At 55.1% G+C, this 22,265-nt stretch overlaps 1 protein-coding gene across 3 annotated transcripts in view; it reads right to left on the bottom strand.

Moving 5' to 3' along the window:
* Nucleotides 1–22,265, bottom strand: part of CHCHD6 (coiled-coil-helix-coiled-coil-helix domain containing 6) — a 99,911-nt gene that overhangs the window by 12,769 nt on the left and 64,877 nt on the right. For all 3 annotated transcript variants that reach the window (XM_027522872.1, XM_027522873.1, XM_027522874.1), the window contains exon 5: nucleotides 11,013–11,096. In XM_027522872.1, the coding sequence (XP_027378673.1) occupies nucleotides 11,013–11,096 (84 nt within the window). The remainder of the gene's footprint in view (nucleotides 1–11,012; nucleotides 11,097–22,265) is intronic.

Genomic DNA, 22,265 nt, shown 5'->3' with positions numbered 1-22,265 from the left:
CAAGGGAGAGAAAACGAGCATCCTGGGTAGCTCCGTGTGGACAGTCCCCCTGTAGATGCAGACATCAGTGCAGACATAGGCACGCACACACACACGCACACCGCACTAGGCCCATGTGACGCGGGGTCCACGCCCGCGCCCTGCAGCAGGGCCCTTCAGGACGGGGATCAGCTTTGGCTGGAGTGGGGAGCTGCCGGGAGCACAGACGACGGACCGGGACACGCGAGCTCTGCGATGGTGGCGGGAGGCTGTCCGCCAGGCGGGCAGCTCTGTGGCAGCCAGCCAGGCCTTTGTTGGGTCAGCTGCCTCGCACACTCACAGAAGCGTTATCTGCTGAATGAAGAGCTGAGTAGCATGAAAACAAGATGCACAGCACAACAGAAAATTTAAAAGAATTTTTCAAAACGAAGAGACAAAATTTAACTCCACTTCTGTGACTGGCTGGTGACCCAACCCTGAGCAAAGGGCTGCAGGGTCAAGGTCCCAGGACCGCTCCCCACAGCAGCTGGAGGACCAGGAGCCACATGGGGCCGGAACTCGGCCACAGGGGTGCTGACCAGGCTCCCCACGCAGGGGTGCTTGGCACTGAGACGGGGTCGCTCCTGCGGCAGTGACTGCCGGCACCTGCTTCCAGAACCTGGCCCCAGGGCTGAAAGCGCCCCCGTGCGGTCAGCCGGGGCATGGGCCCACTGGAGGCCAGGGCAGGGGCCTGCAGCAGCAGAGTTCCCAGCCTGTCTGACGGGCGGACTGGCCCCAGCCCTGCTGGTCAGCGAGCTCCTGAGTCTCCTGATGCAGACCTGAGTGCCCGGGACGCCTGGGAGCACAGGTGTGCAGAACCAGGGCGCCCACGGGCAGCACAGCTGCTTTCTCAACTCCTGGGGCCCTCGGTGGGGCCCCGTCCTCCACGCTTCCCCGCCCTTGTGGCCTCAACGCTGGAGCCACAGGGCCGTCGGAGCCCGGCCTGCAGGCTGGTGGGTGGTCGGGGGTAGGCCCAGGCATCGGTGTTTAAAGAAGTTCCCGGGGGGGTCCCCTGGGCACCCAAAGTGAGAACCACTGCTCCCAGCCAGGGGTGCCTGAGGCTAAGCCTGCTTTGCTGCTGACGACACTGTGCCATCAGCCACAGCTGCCGCTCCACAGAGAACTCCACCCTCTGAGAAACCTGGCTGAATTCCAAAACCGCGTACTACAGAGGAGCACTACGTTTCCCAGTGGCTTGATACTGTGGTTGGAGAATTTTTAAAAGAAAATCAAAGGAGGAAAGACAGCGGACTGTCTCATGGGCCCTGTCACCTCCCAGGGGACTGGGAGCAGGTCCATTCCCACAGTCAGCTGTGCGGACAGCCCTACTCCCGCTCCCCCTGAACAGGTGAGGCTTCTGCATGCTGTCACCTCCTCTGAGGCCAACTTCTGATCTCAGGACAGCTTCAAAATGCTGCCAGACAGCACACTTTGTGGGGATGACATAGCTCAGTGTGCTGTTGCTGTTGTTCAGTCGCTCAGGCGTGTCTGACTCTTTGCGACCCCATGGCCTGCAACACACCAGGCTCCCCTATCCTTCACCATCTCCCGGTTTGAGTTTGAGCTTGAGCTTGCTCAAGCCATGTCCACTGAGTCGGAGATGCCATCCAACCATCTCATCCTCTGTCGCCCCCTTCTCCTCCTGCCTTCAATCTTTCCCAGCATCAGGGTCTTTTCTAATGAGTTTTTTCTTCACATCAGCTGGCCAAAGGATTGGAGCTTCAGCATCAGTCCTTCCAATGAGTATTCAAGACTGATTTCCTTTAGGATGGACTGGTTTGATCTTGCAGTACAAGGAACCCTCAGGAGTCTCCTCCAACATCACAGTTTAAAAGCATCAATTCTTTGGTGCTCAGCTTTCTTTATAGTCCAGCTCTCACATCCATACATGACTACTGGAAAAACCATAGCTTTGACTAGACAGATCTTTGTCAGCAAAATAATGTCTCTGCTTTTTAATATGCTGTCTAGGTTGCTCATAGTTTTTCTTCCAAGGAGCAAGCGTCTTTTAATTTCTTGGCTGCAGTCACCATCTGCAGTGATTTTGGAGCCCAAGGAAATTAAGTCTCTCACTGTTTCCATTGTTTCCTCATCTATTTGCCATGAAGTGATGGGACTGGATGCCATGATCTTAGTTTTCTGAATGTTCAGCCTTCTTTATGGTCCAATTCTCACATCCATATACAACTACTAGAAAAACCATAGCTTTGACTGTATGGAACTTTGTTGGCTCAATGTATATGAAGTGTAAATTGTTACCTAAGTTAAAGAGAATTCCCTCCATTACTGCAAAAATGAGTAACTCAATTCAAGCACCATAAAGGCTCTTGCTAAGTGTTTACGAATGCCTGTAGGAGACTCTGGAAAAGGGTTTCCTTCTTTCCTCTCTGACTTCATCCACAGGAGGGAATGGGGCTGTAATGAGCACCTGCTGTATGCCAGCCCGAGTGCGGTCACACAGCTCACCTTGCTGGTGCTGCAGACAGAGTCCACTGAGGCTGGGAGCCGGATGCACCAGGCAGCCTTCCCAGAGCTGCCTCTGTGGGAGACCTGGACACACACAGCAACAGGTGCAAGCGAGGGCTCAGCTCCTTTTGCACACGGACATGAGCCGAGGTGGGAGCTCCGCGGTGCGGGCGCGGAGCACACGCGTGAACGGACACGAGCCGAGACAGGAGCTCCGTGGTGCGGGCGCAGAGCACACGTGAGACCCTGGTGCGTGGAAATGTCACAGCACCCAGGAAATCCAACCAGTCCTCGTGGAAGCCTAACATGTGGGTGCTGCTGAAGGGTACTTTTTAAAAGGTCCCTATTTTCATATCCACAAATAAAGTCCAAAGACGCGGAGATGGCAAGCCAGTAGGAGCTCCTAAGTGGGACAGGCGTGGGCCCATGCTGCTGGGCTGTGCCTGAGGGCCCGGCAGCCGGCACATGGGTCCACAAGGGGTCTGAGCAACTTGAAAGCTCGAGAGCGAATAAATACATGAGAAACAAGATAGACCCAGAAAGACCGTTTCCAGCCCAAGCAGCACGTGGCAGCCGCCCGCAGGGGCTGGGGGCCGTTTGCCCAAGGCGGGGCAGAGGAGGGCAGGGCTCGGGGCCCCGCCTGTCCACCCACTCACCCGCTCTCTCCGCCTGAAGCCACTTGAGCTGCTTTAGTCACCAGGGCACTTCACCTCCCAACACTTCAGCCACGTCCCCCGAGAGCGGAGGAACGCTGATATTCTAGATAAACACTGGATTTCTACCGCAGCCGGGACCCTTCACGCCCACAGGAAACTCCCGACCTCAGGGAGCAGAGGGGACCTGTTTCTCATGAGCCCCCGGCTCACAGAGCCCATGGCCCTGCCTGGCAGACACCGGACGCCTCTCAGTTTAGGGGTGATGTGCCGTGTAGAACGTAGAACCTCGGCCACACACCGCCCCCTCGACAGCAAGCACGTGAGCTGAGGAGGGGTGCTGGAACACTCCCTCCCAACGTGGAAGTCGCAGCTTTTGCCTGAAGTAATTCTCGCTACAACCGCAGTGAGCGGGGGACAGTCCATCGTTCCTTCCACATTTATCAGTGGTTCTTCTGTAAAGACAGCTTTCCTGTCCTTTCCTCCTGTTTCTGGAGCTGTTTGTGTCAGTTTGGGCTTAGATTTTCTTTTCAAGATCCACCATGTTACAACCCTTGTCTGTCATCGCCCACTGTGTCGTGCACACAAGGCATCTACACCGGCTCGGGGGGCCACTCTCAGGCCAGCTCCCATGTGCCATGTGGACACGCGTGGCCTTGCTGCGTTCTACACGCTCCTCAGCATGTCACACACACTGTGTCGTGCACACAAGGCGTCTACACCGGCTCAGGGGACCACTCTCAGGCCAGCTCCCGTGTGCCGTGTGGACGTGCATGGCCTCGCCATGCTCTGCACACCCCTCAGCATGTCACAAGGAAAGGTGTCCGCTGCCCCGACAGGTACGCAGTGCCAACTGCAGGTCCAATCTGCATATCTAACAGCTAATGGGGAAACTCTTCTCATGTGCTCGTCTGTCATCTGTATATCCCTGTGGTGGATCTTTCTAATTGGATTGTTGGGTTTTATATATTTAACTTTGGGGAGTGCTGTCAGAGTATCTTCTATATTCTAGATCACAGCCCTGTGTTTGGTGTGTGCTTTGCAAATGTTTTCCCCCGTCTGTAGCTCCTCTTTTCATCCTCCTCACAGGGTCTTCCACAGCACCAGAGTTTTGATTCTGATGAGGTCTGCTTACAGATCTTGCTTTTGCTGGCTTTAATCTCAGGACCCAGATGTTGCTGGCACACAGCAGTCTGTAATGCAGCGGATTCTTGTGTGTGGATCTTGCATCCGGTGACCTTGCTAACGCCTTCATTCGTTTCAGGATTTTCTTTTCTTCTTTTGGGCTCCTCTGGTCATCCATGAAGATGTTCAGGTCACCTGAAAGCAGGGACCGTCTCGTTCCTTCTCTTCTGACCTACAGCCTTCGTTTTCTCTTCCTTGTCTTCCCCAGAGGCTGGTGCCTGCCTGGTGCCAGCCCCGCTGTGCCCACGCGGGGATGGACATCCAGCCTCACCTTTGTCTCTGGTGCCAGCTGAGGGTCTGGGGACTTGTCTCTGTCTCTCGTCTCACGCTCTTTAACTAGTTACGGCAGTTCTCTCCCACTCCTGATTTTCTAAGGGTTTTTATCGTGAATAGAGCTGATTTTTCTCAAATACTTCTCTGGATCAATTAATATGATCTTATGATTTTTCCCTTAGATTGTTAGATATGACATATTTCATTGATTTTCAGGCATTGACCTAGTGCACACCCAGAATAAACCCCACTTTGTATACTGTGATATACACACACATGGTGTATAATTCTTTTCATACACTGCTGAATTCGGTTAGACACAACTTTTGTGTCTAATTTCATGAGAGACATTGCTCTGTAGTTTTCCCTTGTCTTTGGTTTGGTAACACTGCTTGTCTGACAAATACGGCCTCATGAAATGAGCTGGGAAGTTTCCCGAGTGTCTGTTTTCTAGAAGAGATTGTGTAGAATTGGTCGTAATTCTTCTTTGTAGAGATCTCCAGAGAAACCATTTGACCTGGAGATTTCTTCTCCTGGAGTCTTATAGTCATGAAGTCCATTTCTTCAGAGGTTATCGGACTACTCTGTGTATCAACCTCATCTGGGCTGCGTTTTAGCAGTCTGTGGTTTTCCGAGAACTGGCCCATTTCTTCTCCATCACAGGCTCTACAAGCACGAGGCGGAGTTCCTCCCTTCCGTCCCAGTGGCCGTGGTGTCCGTGGGGACACAGCCCGCGTCGCTGCTGAGGGGCTCGTGTTTTCGCTACCCCTTCATTGTCCCTGCTAGAGGCTGTCGATTTCACCAATTTTCCCCCAAGAACCAGGGCTCCGTTCCATTAATTCCCTCTGGTGTTTTCCTGTCATGATTATATTTTTTGCTATCTTTTATTATTTCCTTCCTTATACTTGCTTGGGGTTTATTTTGCTGTTCTTTTCCTAATTTTTTGAGATTTTGAAACTTTTCTAATTTATGGGTTTGCTGCTATACATTTCCCATTCAACTCTGCTTAGGCTGTAGCCCATATATTTTGATATGCTGGTTTCGAGTCTTTCAAATTTGCTATGGTTAGTATTATGGCCCACGATACAGACTATCTTGGTCTCAAAGGTGCTTGAAAACATTTGAATTCTGCTGTTGTTGGATTATATGCCATTTGGACCCTTTATATCCTGGCTGATTTTCCATCTGTTGCTGAGAGGAGGGTGTTAAGGACTCAGACTCCTGTTTGAGACTGCTTGCTTCTGCCCCGTCGGCTTCTGCTCCACCGAGGTGAAGCCGCCCTTCTCTGGTGCAGGCTCACCGAGGGCCGCGATGCCCTCCTGGTGGACGAACCCTGTCGTCAGGTAACGCCCCCCTTGCGTCTAGTGATTTTCTCTGCTCTGAAGCGCTGTATCTGATACTAATGGCTGCCCCATGGTTTTCCGGCTCAATGCTTATATATCTTGCCTCAGCCTTTTCCTTTTCGTCTGGCACTGTACTTGAGTCTCTCACAGACAGTGCAGCTCTGTGCGTGCATGTATACGTGTGTGAGAGAGGTCCTGCCAACCTCCACGTTCACTGCTTTATTTAGACCACTTACCTTTGGGATGACTACTGACAGCCAGAGCTTCAGTCTACCGTTTCATTACATATTTTCTGTTTGTTCTCTCTGTTCCTCCTGTTTCTCTCTTCTTTCTTCCTGTGGGTTAAACATCTGACTTATTAATAGTGTGTCTGAGTTACTGCTTAATCTGACTTTCTCAGCGGCTGCGCTGTGTAATATCATAACACACGTGTAATGTACAACCTGCTGCTATTAATGCTCAACCACCCAGAGTGAGGTCTGAAAGCCTTACTTCACTTACATTCCTTCGTCCTCACTGTCTACAGTCAGCTTGGATACGCAGACTGTATATGCATATATAGATATAGATATAGATGCATTTGTCTCACATCATAACTTGTTACCTTTTATAGCAATCAAGTATGATTTCAAAAATTGCTGTGACAAAAGATAATCTTGTATTTATCTGCATTTTTAATTTACTCTGTTCTTTCTTTCTTATTCATGTTCCCAAATTATTTCTTTTATCGTGTTCTCCGTTTCAAGAACTTACTTTGCCACTCTTTACAGGTAGGCTGGGCAGCCGCACCGTCTCCCAGCTCTCTGTGACCTGAGAATGGCATTTCCTGCTCGTTCCTGAAAGGTAGCTTGGGCGGGTGCAGCGCTCACGGTTGAGTTTTCTTTCAGGACTTGGTAACAGACCGCTCCCTTCTGGCCTCAGGGGAGACAGGGCTCCGTTACCCACCGCATCAGTGCCAGAACACCAGTCCTCCCTGCCTGCTTTCAAGGCCTGCCTCTAGTTTCCAGATCTCACGATTGTGAGGGCAGGCGTAGCTTCCCTCGGGTTTCCTCTGCAATCTGCTCAGCATCTGGAGACAGAGCCTTGACTGCACGTCTGCACCCGCCTGGGTCCTCTGAGACCCTGGGGCAGAAAGTGCTCCCCGCCGGCCGCTTGCTGGGGCTTCTCCGGCAGGGCAGGCCCCAGTGTTCCAGATGGGACGGCATCTCTGGCCTACAGGCAGCAGGGGCCCTGTTGCCCAGCGGCTCACGGATGGTCTGTGTGGGAGCAAGGACCCTCTCTCTGGTCCACAGGGCGAAGCGCTCCTCCTGGGTCAGTGCCCCTGGCTGCCCCATGGTCCTGCTGGGGCCGGATTCCCCGGTGCGCTGCTGACCCACGTGGGGTCTCACAGGAAGAAACGAGTCTCTGAGCCCCAGGGATGAAGAACACTTCTTGGGGCCACATGTTGGGGGCTACCCCCCAACCTCCAGTGTTGCTAGGGGCTCCCTCTTAACCTGGAGGAACAGGAGCCCGCCTGGGTGGCCGTCTGCCATGAGCTTGGGCCTGAGATGTCGTCCCTGGGAGGGTGCGTGCGCACACAGGCCAGCCCGCTGCTGCTCCTCCTCTCAGTCCTCGGGGGCTCGCAACGTATCCAGGGCTCCCGGCTGCCCCTGGCGGGGAGCAGGGGAGGGGAACCTGGCCATCCCCCCCCGGGGGCTCCCTCTCTGCAGGCTGCTATCTGCCTGACAGACAGCTGGGTTCATTTATTTCTGCTTCTATTAATTTTTAATCCCATTTCTGTTGATGTAATTTTTTGAATAAGAAAAATAGCAACATGATTCAAATGTCAAACTACTTATAAAAAATATACTCAGGGACGTCCCTTACCCTCCCTGTCTTCTGAGCCCATTCCCACTCCTTGCTTGTAGGTAAAAATCTTGTTAGTTTCTGATTTATCCTTCTTGAGCTTCTTTTTGAAAACTGAGGCATTTCGAACATCACTGTCGTTTTTCTCATTTCAACAGAGGCACGATTTTGGCCTCAGAATCTCAGCCAGCAGTTAATCATTCACAGCCCAGCAACTTAAAATCTTTGTAATCTGCATGTTTCCCTTTCAAAACCCCTCAGATGCCTCTCAGATTCCATTTAAACCCACTCTCTGCTTTCTGCTCAACTCCTCCATCTGTTGAGTCACTTGCCTGCTTTCCCTCTTTAAATTCTACTGATGCAGGTTTTTTCTGACTTTCCTCACAGTTTTCATTCTTCCTTCCATGGTTAACACATCTGAGAGTCATCTAGAAGAAACGGCATTGCCTCAACTGGAGTCTGCTGTGAGAACTTCTATGTGAAGCGGGTGTGTCTTCCAGGAGGCCTCTCCTGGGGTAGGGTGGTCACAGGACAGGGTGGGAGCACCCTGGATAGCGCTACCCACCCGTGTGCTCAAGGTCACGTGCTCAAGGTCATGTGCTCACCGTGGGGGGGCGTGTTCAGGGCACCACTGATAGGACGGAAGACCTCCAAGGTGAGATTCCAGGGTCTGGAGGAGACCTGCCGCCTCACACAGTCCATGGTCCTGACAGTCCGGCTCACTACCCCCACCAGCCCCGAGCGCCGGTTGCTGCGTCCCCATGGTTGAGCTCCAGGGCCCCTCCCAAGCCCCCCGACCAAGGCCTGCAACACGGCTTCTGGGTCCAGGGCTGGTGGGAACCTGACGGAAGGGGTGTCTCTAGGGTCGCAGGCAGCACCGTCCACCAGCTTCTCCAACAACCAACATGTGTCCCCGGCACCCACAGGGATGGAGCAGTGTTCAGGCGACGCCGCGAGCTGGGAACCAACAGCCAGGTGCCGCCATGTCGTGTTCACGTAACGGGCACCTGGCGTTCTCGTCGGAGGCCGACAGCACGTGCTCAACGCTTGCCAGGTGTGGCCCTCTGAACAGGAGGCGGGACGGCCTGTGCTGCTCCTGGGAGGACGGCAGGAAGCCAGGCCCACAGGGTCCACGGGGACAGTCCTCCCAGAGGCGGGACAGGCCGGAACTCCGTACATCCCAAAGCACCTCACGTATGATGTGAGATTCTCACTCGGGTGAATAAGCCAACCTCCCTCTGCTTGAGCTGAGAAGCCAGAACCCTGTGACTCTGAGACCTCCGAGACCCCTGCAGACACTCGGGTTTACTCAGAACGGCTCTGGGTAAGATGCCCCCTGGAGCCCCAGTGTCCCTGCAGACCACACAGCCCCAAGTGACCCTCGGACAGCACCGGCCCGCTGCCTGCTGTGGGAGCGGAGCCCGTCCGGCCCCACGTCCTGTCTGGAGGTAGGCCTGAGCTGCTGCTGACAGAGGTGGGGCAGCCTGCTCTCTGCAGGGACCTGCGCGGGGCCTGCCGTCCACAGACGGCCCTTCCCGCCCCCTCTCTGCTCTGGGTCCTGCAGGGCTGGTGCCGTGACGTGTAAGAACAGTGTCCTAACCTGGCACTCAGCAGGGCAAATCGACCACGTCGGGGCAGAAGCCAGGGCAAGGGCCGGGGGACGGAGCTGGGCCAGGAGAAGGGAGAGGGAAGAACACACCAGGCCCGAGCAGGTGATGTCCAGGGCTGGGCGAGGAGGCACAGGGCAGACAAGGCCGTGAGAACCGTGGACGGGGACAGGGGGCTGGCCACCAGGCCAGGAGACCATCAGGGCCAACGCCCCTCCTGTGGGTGACAGATGAGGACGCAGGAAGCAGAGGAGGAGTAGGTTCCACCACCAGGACACGCGGGGCTGGATGGGGCAAGGGGACCCAGAGGCCGGGAGAGGAACGAGCAGGGAGACCTGGGCCTTTCCCGAAGGAGCATGCTCACAGGAGACTGTCTGTGCGGGATGGGGGCCCTTCACACAGGGCTGCTGCAGCAGCCTCACACGCCTCCCACACTTGCCACCACGTGCCACACAGGCCGAGCCGTCCTGCAGAGTGACCGGTGAGGACACAGGGGTCACGAAGTCCGCTCCCCAGAACCAGGGCCGCGTTCCGCGGCTCCCCGGTTTCTCCTGCCCGACACCGCCGAGCACACAGCGGGTCAGACGGTGTCCTCAGGGCAAGAGCCTGACCTTCGTGCCGCCCACACCAGCGCCCAGCTACTGGGAGTCCAGGAGGACCAGCTGTGGTTCCAAAGCCCCTAAACAGGTTTCCACCGTCAGTACCTGAGCTAAGAGGGGATGGAGGAAAAAGAGGAGCTTGACACAGCCAGTCCCTGAAGCCCTGTGCACAGAAGCTGAGGATGTCAAGGTCTGAGCCTTCAACAAACGAGGCCCAGTTTAAATAAAAACACAACAGCAATAGCCTCCGTTACAGAAACAGAGCTGTCCCCAGAAAAGGTGCCCGGCCCACACCAGCCCCTCCGCCTCCCCCAGCCCCAGCTCCTGCTGTGCGGAGGACGGGTGTCTACGCATCTCCACGGGTCTCCTGGACACTTTCAGTAACTGCCCACGACTGGGCAGGCACACCCCACTTAGAAGAAGGGCCCCTCAGCACAAGTAGGGAGTCTGGACGTGACCAAAGACATGGGGCAGGGGGACGGGATGCTGAGGACGCAGCAGAGGAGGGTGGCCCGCTGCCTGCACCCCTCGCACGCTGGTGTCCCCGACACCGAGGGTACCGGAGGGCAGCCATGGAGCAGGCAGCGCCCTCCTGCCCCACGGCCTGGCTCCACGGAACAGGCTGCAGTCAAGCCCACGAGACACCGCCAGCCTCGAAGCTGCAAACCGTGACGGAGCCTCCAGGATGCACGGGGACGACAGGCAGGGGGCCTGGCCCTGGGCTCAGGCACAGGGAGAGCCACACGCTCACCGCCCCCTGCCCCCGCCACGCCCTCAGGCGTTCTCTGAGCCCCCAGACAGTGAGCAAGTCACAACTGGCTTTTCGAGGGTCGCTGCAGGCCTGGAAGGGGCGGGTGCTGTGTCTCCGCATCTCGTTCACTTCAGAGGCCCACCCTCAGGAGAGCAGGGCAGGCCGCTGATCGCCGGCCCCAGGAGAATCAGCAACCACAGGAGGCTACTGGACGCAAGGCCTCCTCCCAGAGCAGACCGCGGGGGCGGGTTCCCTGGACCCGAGGGACCCACCTGCCTCTCCAGGCGCCCCAGCTGCTCCTTGTAGAAGGCGTCGCGGCATCTCAGCTCTTCCTCCTGGCTCTCCAGCTCCCTGGCCTGTGGGGAGAGCAGAACCCAGTCAGCTGTTGGCGACTTAGGAGCCGAAGCCCACACCGTGCCAGGCCACCACCTGCCATCCAGGGAGGACCCTGGGGCACCAACATGGGCAAGTATGTTCCCAGCACCGGCCAGGTGCCCACAGGCTCCACAGACAGGAGGGTGACCAGACCCCATGACAACGCAGAGACAGAGGGGCTTCAGCGCGACCCAAAGCTCAAAGCCATGGGGCGGTGTGGGTGGGCAGGAATCGTGTCTGGGCAGATGGGACCCCCGGGCTCACGGGATGGAAGCACTGCACACACATGCCACCAAATCACGCCCGACGTCCTCCTCCTGCTGAGCAAAACCCCTGCGTCTGGGGCCAGGGATCTGAAGGGAGCAGCATGGGAACCCAGCGTCCTAGGTCTGGGGGGGCAGCTGCCCTCAGCCTCCTGAGGGAGCAAAGAGAATGGCCGGTGCACACGCCGAGGGCCTCCCAGGGTCACGGCAGGCTGAGGCCACGCTACCCGGCCAGCCCCTCCTCTCCCTCACCCAGGCGGGGGGCCCTCAACAGCCCCCAACCCCCGGCAGGCCTTGGCACAGGGACGCCACATTGGGCGGGGCAGGCACTTGCGTCCTGCTCCTCGCGGGGAGGCTGTGTCCCCAGTTCCCTTGGGCCCTCCCGGGTCAGGGACTCCAGCCCACCTCTGCCTGAGAACAGCGAGGGCTGGCCTGGCGCAGGGGCTGCAGAAAGAGCAGACGACGGCACCCGGACCAGCGGCCACACAGGGACCCGGGCTTGGGGGACACACGACAGAGTCCACAGCGGGCTCGCGGCGGCCCCAGGTCAGAGAGGAATGTGGACAGTGCTATGTGACAAGCAGGCCTGAGAAGCAGCCAGGCCGGGGAGGGGCGGGGTCCCCTGGGAAGGGGTGGGGGTGTGCGGAAGGTGCTGGCCTCATGAGGCTCAGATCCCAGCAGACAGAAAACAGACAGCTGCAGTGGCCAGGGGCTCGCAGGGGAGTGGCCATCTTCTCCCTGAGGACGCTTCCCAACCGTCTTTTGGGCAAAGCACTGAATAAAACACGCTCTGCCCAACATGGAAGTAAAACGTCCCCACTGTGCAGGCCTGCTCACAGGCCGTGATCCGGAAGGGGCAGGGAAGGGCGGGGACAGCGCGTGATGAGGTCGGGGGGCAGGGGAGGGCGCTGAGCACGCCTCTCTGCTCCAAACACGCGGAGGGGACAACCACGGGGCCAGGCCGAGCGCACAGCCAAGACGCGAACACCCGACAGCAGACGGGCAGGCAGGCTGGGGAGGCTGAAGCCACAGCCCTGGGCAGGGCTGGGCGGAGGCCAGCTTCAGCCCCAGAGCCCAGGGCTCCTCCAGAACAAGCAGCTGTGGTGCAAATCCTGAGGATCCTACGTCAGGCCATGGTTCTCAGTCTGCTTGAACTTGCCTTCAGCCCAGACGCCCAGGCTCCAGGCCCTGGAACCCCAGGCCATGGCTGGGCAGTGCGGGACGGGCCTGTACCGGGGCAGGTGTAGGCCACCACGAACATGCTCAGCAATGAGACGAGGAAACAGAGAAACAAAGAAAGGCCACAATCAAACCTTCGGCTCAAACAAGCCTGCAAACCAAACTCCAAACGTGCAAGGAAGTGTAAGCTCAGAAAGGCTGTCAGCAAACCAGGAGGCACTGCAGATTCACGTGATGGGACACTGTGATACGGGACTTCTAAAAACTTTTTATTATGTAAAAATGTGTTCACTTCAGTTCAGTTCAGTCACTTAGTCGTGTCCAACTCTTTGCAACCCCATGAATCGCAGCACGCCAGGCCTCCCTGTCCATCACCAACTCCCAGAGTTCACTCAAATTCACGTCCATCGAGTCAGTGATGCCATCCAGCCATCTCATCCTCTGTCGTCCCCTTCTCCTCTTGCCCCCAATCCCTCCCAGCATCAGAGTCTTTTCCAGTGAGTCAACTCTTTGCAAGGGAACATTTCATGCAAACATGGGCTCAATAAAGGACAGAAATGGTATGGACCTAACAGAAGCAGAAGATATTAAGAAGAGGTGGCAAGAATACACAGAAGAACTGTACAAAAAAGATCTTCAAGACCCAGATAATCACAATGGTGTGATAACTCACCTAGAGCCAGACATCCTGGAATGTGAAGTCAAGTGGGCCTTAGAAAGCATCACTACGAACAAAGCTAGTGGAGGTGATGGAATTCCAGTTGAGCTATTCCAAATCCTGAAAGATGATGCTGTAAAAGTGCTGCACTCAATATGCCAGCAAATTTGGAAAACTCAGCAGTGGCCACAGGACTGGAAAAGGTCAGTTTTCACTCCAATCCCAAAGAAAGGCAACGCCAAAGAATGCTCAAACTACCGCACAACTGCACTCATCTCACATGCTAGTAAAATAATGCTCAAAAATGTGTTACTGTATTAAAATAATATTAAATAAACCCAGATATCACAATAATATTAAAATATATTGAATACTATAAGTGTATAATACTTTTAAAAGCCAGTCGTCACTGAGCATCGGATGGTAAACGAGGGGAGATCCTGCTCTGTCTCTGGCACCCACCCTCTGTTCCCCAGGCCCCTACAGCAGGCCACCCCACATGCACACACTTCAGTATTTCTCTAACAAATAAGGACTTCTATTTTTCTAAACAGAACCAGCAGCACTGCATACCAAGAAAAAAAACAAACAAAAAAATGGATTACTTAACATTATCAAATATTCACCCAGTGTTCAAATTTCCAGTTGATAAAAGAATTTAAACATGTAAGTTTAAGCTGCTTAAAAAGGTAAATGAACTTCTCATAAAAAAGAATAAATTATGAAACAGGCAAGTCCCCACGCACACAAATATTATAAATTAAAATTCCTTCAAAACAAGGAGTCCAATGCCCAAGACAAGCCCCAAGCTGAAGGCAGTAGAGGAAACGGGGGCTCAGCACAGAGACGAGGGCCCCAGGATGCCGTGACAGGGGCGCTGGAGAGCGCAGAGCTGACCCCAGGGCCCCGTGTCTGCTCAGGATGTGGGTGCTGGGGGGCAGCAGAGGAGGAGGGGACGGGGGGATCTAAGGAAATAGGGGGGCAGGCGTGGTGGCTGGAGGAGAGTAGGGCAGGAGAGGGCAGAAGAGAAGAGCTCACACAAGGTTGCAGGAATCAGGCATTGCGGCCTCTGAGAGGGTCCTCAGGGTCCCGAGGCCCTTCGCTCAGCCTTGGCGTGACCCCCAAACCCTGACACGTAGCGGCGGCCGGACGAGAGGCAGCAGGCTCCAGGGAGGCCGAGGTCGTGGTCCCGGTCCAGAGCCCTCAACTCACCCACAGACTCGGAGCCCACCCACCTGGGGTCACCCACCTGGGGTCATGAGCTGCCTTCTGGGGACAGCCCCACAGTGCAGAGCTGAGAAGCCTCGGCCCAGCAGCCTGGTGGGCTCAGAACAGGACTGTGGCCGTGAGAGGCCAGGGCAGGGGCCGAGTTGTGACCAGTGCAGCCCCATGGCCACTGCGCAGTCACACGTGGTCACTGCTTAAAACCACTCAACGTGTGACTTGTTATCTGTCAATAATTAATATAAAACGCAAACCAAATAATCTTACCCTTAACAAAAAAAATTCCACTTTGGATAAAAGAAAAGAAAAAGGAAACCCTACTATACGCCACGTATCAGAGAGCCAGCCCCACACCGAGGCTCTCCCGGAACAAGAGGAAACCCTTCACTGGTATAAACGCGTCGTGCAGGGCCCGCTGTTGTGATTTGTTTACGCAGAAGGCTCAGCATTCAGTCAAAAATTTAAACACACAAACAACACAATAAAGATGTACCGCAAGAGGAAACACTCAGCAAAGCCAGCTGCAACAATGGTCCGGATGCTGAAGTTAACACAGAGGAACTTTAAAATAACCATGATTAACACGCCAGAGAATCCAGCAGGAAAGGGTGGGCACCACAGGGGAAGCGGTGGAGACGTCCCGCGGGGAGGCGGGCGCCCGCCTCACCCTCTTGCCGAGGCCGCTGGCCTCTGCTGGCCTCAAGACCCTGTCTCTGACCGCGGCCTCTGACCGTCTGGCATGACGTGCCTGAGTGTGCATGCCCTGAGGTCTCCCCAAGCACCGCCCGACCCGGCGTGTGGCCTCCAGCTTCTCAGGAAAATGTCAGCAACTTTTCAAAGCCTTCTACGTCCCTCCTTTCTCTAGCTTTTCTTCCCGAGCGTTTGGGTTACCCTACTGTTTGCACCGAACTGTCCCCCACCTGTGAGGCAGCCACTGTGTTCAACAGCAGGCTCTGAAGGTTCACAGCAAATGCCCCCGGGGGGAAGGCCGCTTCCACTGGGCAACCTGAGTAACGGCCAACAAGGCTGGCCTTGTGAGTGGGGTCCTCCAGGAAACCCCAGGCAGGAAAAAGGGTGCTGCCCTCGGGGATGGGGCTCTGAAGGACTCCAGTCCTTTCCCGGCCCCTTTTGGGCTTCCCTAGTGGCTCACATAGTAGAGAACTTGCCTGCAATGCAGGAGACCTGGGTTCAATCCCTGCGTCAGATAGATCCCCCAGAGAAGGGAATGGCTACCCACTCCAGAATTCCTGCCTGGAGAATCCCATGGACAGAGCAGTCTGGCGGGCTAGAGTCCACGCGGTCAGAAAGACTCGGACACGACGGAGGGCCTCACACACACACACAGCCCTCTTCTGCCCAGGCTGCTGGGTTTCACCATGAATGTGTGTGCTGGTTTTCAAGGTCCCTGCTTAGGTGGGGATAGAAGGATGGGAATAGCACATTTTGAAATGCCACAAGCCTTGCTGTCCTTACTGCAACTCACCATTTTTTCCTGAACGAACGCTTCTGGATGGCTACAAGCCTTTGGTCAATTTTCAGTTCTGAAAAAAATAGGCTCTGAGCATCTTCATTGCTTTTACGGAAGAGAGGGTCTTCAGAGGCCCCTCCTCCACCATCACTGACACCACCCAAACTATAGAACAACCACAGGGAAATGCGAGAGATCGTGGTTCACTAGCAGACTGTGGACAGAGCAAAGAACCATGAACATGGAGATAAGTCATTAGAAATTATTCAGACTGAAACACAAACAGACAAAGCATGAAAAACAGAATGAAGCGGGGCCCCTGAGGTCTTCAGGACAGTATCACGCGGCAGAGCACATGTTTGCCGAAGTCCCAGGAGGGGAAGAGAAAGACGGTCAAAAATGAAGATAAGGGCCAAGAATTTCCCCAAATTAATTAAATGCCACATATAGATCTGAGAAGCTCAGAAGAATCCAGGCAGGGCGCTTCTGTGAAGTTCTTAAATAATTCCTGAAGTAACTCAACATTTTTTGAGCATAGATTGTCACAGTCTTTTTTAAAAAAGTAATTTTGAGGATAACTACTAAAAATGTAACCAAAAAAGGCACAAATAAAAAGTCAGTAGAGAAGATAAAACGAAATTCTAAAATATACTGACTCATCTCCACCATCTCCCTCAAAAAAGTCTACAAGAAAGTAGCAACCGAGGAACAAAGGGCAGATGAGACAAACAAGGCGAGTACCAAACGGAGGATTTTAAAGGCACTCACACCACGGATCACACTAAACACACTTACCCGTTAGCTTGCTACTGCTATTGCAAGAACTTACCAAAAACTCAGTCGCTTAAAACAATACAGATTGACTCTCGTACAGTGCTGGAGGGCAGAGGTTCGGGGGTCTCACTCGGCTGAAACTGTGGCGTCAGCAGGGCTGCTTCCTCTTGGCAGCGCCCGAGAGGACTGCTCCTCACCTTCCCCGGCGCCCAGCGGTCGCCTCCGCCGAGAGGACTGCTCCTCACCTTCCCCGGCGCCCAGCGGTCGCCTCCGCCGAGAGGACTGCTCCTCACCTTCCCCGGCGCCCAGCGGTCGCCTCCGCTGAGAGGACTGCTCCTCACCTTCCCCGGTGCCCAGCGGTCGCCTCCGCCGAGAGGACTGCTCCTCACCTTCCCCGGTGCCCAGCGGTCGCCTCCGCCGAGAGGACTGCTCCTCACCTTCCCCGGTGCCCAGCGGTCGCCTCTGCTTCTTGCTCCTGGTCTCATGGTGCCCAGACCTCTGAGATATCAGCACGCCTCCTCCTCTGCCTCTCCTGTTCCCTCTTTCCTGATGAGGACACTGGGCTCCCCGGGGTAATACAGGGTCCTCTCCCCGTCACATACTCTTAAGTCAGTCACATCGCAGAGCCCATTCACCAAGCGAGAGGCCATCATCACAGGCCTGGGGGTCAGGGCACAGACATCTGTGCGGGTCACTATGCTGCTCACCACACACCCCCACGCAAAGGCGGAACTCCAGCTAGACGTTATTCATAAAAATGATGCAAAAAGGTTTTTAGAAATGGGAAAAGGATACAGAGGGCAGACTAAGTATAAGGAAGTTGGTGAAGCTCTATTAATATCAGATAAAGGAGAATTCAATACAAAAGACATTACCAGACATAATATAAAGAAGGCAAGTTCACAGTAATAAAAGAGACAGTTAGTCAAGAAGAGATAACAATTATAAATGTGTACACACCTAATAGTTTTTTCCAGTAGTCACGTATGGATGTGAGAGTTGGACCATAAAGAAGGCTGAGCACCGAAGGATGGAGAAGACTCTTGAGAGTCCCTTGGACTGCAAGGAGATCAAACCAGTCAATCCTAAAGGTAATCAATCCTGAATATTCATTGGAAGGACTGATGCTGAAGCTGAAAATCTAATACTTTGGAGTCAGAAGAACTGACTCCTTGGAAAAGACCCTGATGCTGGGAAAGATTGAAGGCAGCAGGAGAAAGGGATGACAGAGGATGAGATGGTTGGATGGCATCACCGACTCGATGGACATGAGTGTGAGCAGACTCCAGGAGTTGGTGATGGACAGGGAGGCCTGACGTGCTGTAGTCCATGCGGTCGCAAAGAGTCAGACACGACTGAGCCACTGAACAGCAACAATGCACCTAATAACAGAAACCCCAAACACATAAAACAGATCTGACAGACCAAAGAACATGGACAAACCCACAGTCACAGTCAGAGACCAGCGTCTCTGAAAACACTGACAGAACTGAACCAGGAGCTGCAGGGCAGACAGGCTCCACGGCGGCAGAGTGAGAGGAGAACCAGCCCAGGAATCGCAGGCTGGCTCCCCCGTGCGACCCCACATCTGACCCACTGCCCCGCGCCCCCCGCCCCCACTGCCTCTCAGCAGCACCCAGACATGGGGCAGAAGGTACAACTTCAGTTACAACAGAAACAGGGATCAGAGGTAACTCCTCAGTGACAAGGCTGAGGCAGCAAAAAGCTATAAAAAATATAAAAAGTCAACAGACAGCAACTCAAGTGCTTCTTCAATTCATCCAATCATCTGGTGAGGAGGGAGCAAGTAAACCCATTTAACAGACAACCAAACCGAGGCACAAAGTGATTAAGTCCCCCAGAGCCACGCAGTGAGGACGCGCAGAGATGAGATGCCGCCGTCACGGACTCTCCCCTGGCCCCCAGGACCACACCAGGGAAAGAAGCCTCCCAGGCAACAGGCTGCAGGCTTGGCCCGGGGAGCAGGAAGGTGGGGGGAGGCCAGATGTGCTGACCGGAGCAAGCCCAGAGCTCTGAGCAGGAACCTGATACGATCTGACTGATTCATGCTTTAAACCCAGCTCATAGAAGCCGACCTGGAAGGCTGCTGCCCAGGAGGACGGCCTGACCCCGTCTCATCGGGCGCACAGCATCTGCAGCGGCTGTGAGAGCTGCCTCTGCACAAGGGCAGCCCGGAGCCTCACAGAGGAAACCCTGCAGGCTTCAGCTGCGCACATCTCACGAAGAAGTGTGGCAGAACAACCCCGCCCACTCGCCCGGGGCAGCAGCAGGGCAGCACTGGGGAGACGGGGCGGGAGGGGGCCACCCGCTGCTCCTCAGGCTGCAGCGCCCAGAGCTCAGAGACCGGCTCACATAGCCTTTGCCTGGGCCGGGGCCCTCGTATGGAACCAGGCCGTGGACCGAGGACACAGGCGCCGGGCAGAGCCGGCCGCTGGGCGAGGGGCCCACCCCTCTGCCCAGCCCTGTGGAGGCTCCCCGAGCACCCACCTGCTGGACGTGAGCCAACAGGTCCTCAGAGGAAAGAGGCGGGGACGAAGCCCCGGACATACTGGATGGGCAGCAGGGCCCTGGTCACACCCCAAGCCTGTGCCTGTCCCGAGGCCCTGGAGAGACACGGGCTCTGGGCAGCGCCGTCCCCACACCGTTGGCCCCATGATGGGCGCGACCACAGAGTGTGGGAACTTGGAGGAGCAACCCCGGCGCTGGCGGCCCCCTGCTGCTCCGCAGGGCCCCAGTCAGCCACAACAGGCCAGGTCTTGGTCACTCAAGGCTGCCGCTGCTTGGAGCTGCCCAGAGCAAACACACTGACACCTGTCTCAAGCGGTGCAGACCTTCCACCCACAGGAGGGATCACCAACCCGGACCGACAGGAGGCGCGCTGTCCCAACGGGGGCAGATCCAGCCACAGCACCTGCAGCGTGCACCCCCACCCCCACGGGAGCTCCCTGCTCCCTCCCAGCCCTATGCACGGGCTGTCACCCTGCTGCGAGCCGACTCTGTGTGGGCGTGTGCACACGTGTGTGTGTGAGTTGTGGACACTGCCGCCTCCCCTCACTCCCCGGCCCCCCACACAGGGACTACCCTGGGCCCCAGGGAGCACTCCTGAGGGCGGAGTCTTCGAGCTGCTCCACCCACAGGGATGACCCGGAAGCCAGAGGTCCAGCACGCAGACCAGCTGGCCGGGCCTGCCCCGTGTGGCCCGTCCTCTTCTCCCTGGCCTGCAGCAGTTGGGGTCACCTGGTCCCACACCAGACCCCCGCCAGGTCAGGCCACCAGTGCGGGTCACTTGCGTCCTGTTCCTGGGGACCCAGGAAGCAGAGGGAACCGACCAGCGCCCCGCTGGGGACGGGGCACCTCCAGGAGCCCAAGGTCTGCGGTCATCCTGCCCACCTGCCCCTCAGAGGGGTGGCAGGGGGAGGCCTGACGCAAAAGGGGTGGGCGGGGCCTCAGCGATGGGATGGGGGGCATTTTAGGCAGGGACACGGACACTCAGGAACGCCCCCCTGAAGGCCCGTCTCTGTTGGAGCTGGAAGCTGGCGGCAAAGAGGAGGAAGAGCCCGTGGCCAAAGTCCAGCTCACCCGAGAGGCAAGGAGGCGGGCCCGGGGCGTGGCCCTGATGGACCTCTCTGAGCAGAGGCTGCAGGTGGGGAGGACGCGTCTCCCGGGGGGCTGCGAGGGACAGCGAGCGTCCGGCGTGGCCTCCAGGTGGGTGGGGCAGAGGGTCCTGGGAGGGTCGGAGGTAGAGGCTCAGCTCACAGGGAAGTAATCACGGGGCCTGGCTGAAGCTGTCCACAGGCCTTTCTGGGCAGGACTCCAGGAGCGGGCAGAGGGCCCTGCCAGCCCCACCCGCTACGAGAGCCCCCGGCATCCAGGACACAGGGCACCCACAGCCCACGTGCTGGAACTACTCCTCGGGGAGCGGCCACCCTGACAAGCTGTGCACGAGATGGAAGAGACCCCTCAGAAGGGCCCAGGTCGGGAGCAGAAACTCTGCCAGGCAACAAGAACAGAGGCTGCTCCACACGAATGACCCTTGGGAATCTCGCCTTAAAGCCATCAGGTGTGATTCAGCACATTAATGGAATAAAGGGGAAAAACATACGGGCATGAACAGATTCAGAAAAGCAACTCCAGACACACTCATGGAGGAACTGCAACTCAGCCGAGAAACGTGACAGAGAGCGCCCAGAAAACCTGCCCTCACACCAGACTCGATGGTGAGACGCTGGGCATCCGTCCATGCCGACAGCCAAGAGAATGCTATCCAGACAATGACGACAACCATTTTTATTCTCAATTGTACTGGAGGTCCAGCCAGTACAACAAGGCAAGAAAGTAAATGAAAATTTTTAAAATTCCCATCCTGGAACTTGAAAGGAAAAAGTAAAACTACCATGACACTCAGATGACATGACTATATGCAGGAAAACCTAAGGAAACTACACTACAGCAGAGAAACTAACAATAATACAGTAATAAGTGAGTTTATCAAAGCCACAGGGTGCAAGGCCAATACACAAGAATTAATCGTATTTCTATATGTTAGTGATACATTTAAAAAATAAACGAAATGAAAAGCAATACCATTTTCATTAGCATCCAAAAATATAAAATACCCAGTAATTTTTTAATATAAATCTAACAAAAAAGATCTGATATTACTGCACAGAAATCTATGACACGTTTCTGAGGAGGCCTAGACACAGAGACAAGGTGAGAGAGACAGGAAGAGAGGGGAGAGAGACTGAAGACTCGAGAATGTTCTGACTGCAGCCCTCTCCAGATTAATCCACAGAGGTTAACCTGACAAACCGATTCTAACATTGATACAGAAATGCATGGAACCTAGAAAAGCCAAGTAACCTTGGAAACAACAAAGCTGGAAGACTAATACACAAGATGAGCAGACCTACCATACAGCTACAACAATAAGGAGCCCTACTGACCCAAGAAAAGAAAGTGACTGAACTGAACAGAGTCCAGAAACAGCCGTGGCACAGCCAACTGCGGAACGACAGAGGTCCTCCCACAATCCAAGAGGGAAGAACAAGCTTTCGAATAAAGGTATATCCCTACCTGCACCTTTTACAAACTTTAGTTCACGCTAGATTAGAGACCTAATGAGAAAGATGTTTAAAAGTTGAAACGCAGCATCAGTAGAATCCCTATCAAAATCCAAGCTGCCTTTTTTTTTCTGTAGAAACATAAAAATATGCCCTAAAATTCACATAGAATCTCAAGGAATCCCAAAAAGTCAAAACAGAAAGGAAAAAGTCAGAGGATTCACATCTCTTGACTTCAGAACTCTCCACAAGCTCAATGGTAAGACTGTGGTGGTGACATGAAGGCATATAAACCAGCCGGAGGGATTCAGAGCCCAGAAATAAGGTTTATCTTTAGAGTCAGCTGATTTCAACAAGGGTGCCAAGCTCACATGATACAGCAGTAACAGTCCTTCAGCGGGGCAGGATGATGCCAACACAGTAGGGCATCCACTGTGTTGTGTGGACTCCTACCTCACACCACACAGAAAAACCTAAAACGGACCAAAGACCTACATTTA

The sequence above is a fragment of the Bos indicus x Bos taurus genome, chromosome 22 (assembly GCF_003369695.1).
Source record: "Bos indicus x Bos taurus breed Angus x Brahman F1 hybrid chromosome 22, Bos_hybrid_MaternalHap_v2.0, whole genome shotgun sequence".
Classification (NCBI taxonomy): Eukaryota; Metazoa; Chordata; class Mammalia; order Artiodactyla; family Bovidae; genus Bos; species Bos indicus x Bos taurus.
The sequence above is the reverse complement of the archived record's forward strand: the minus strand, read 5'-3'. Positions and strand labels throughout refer to the sequence as shown.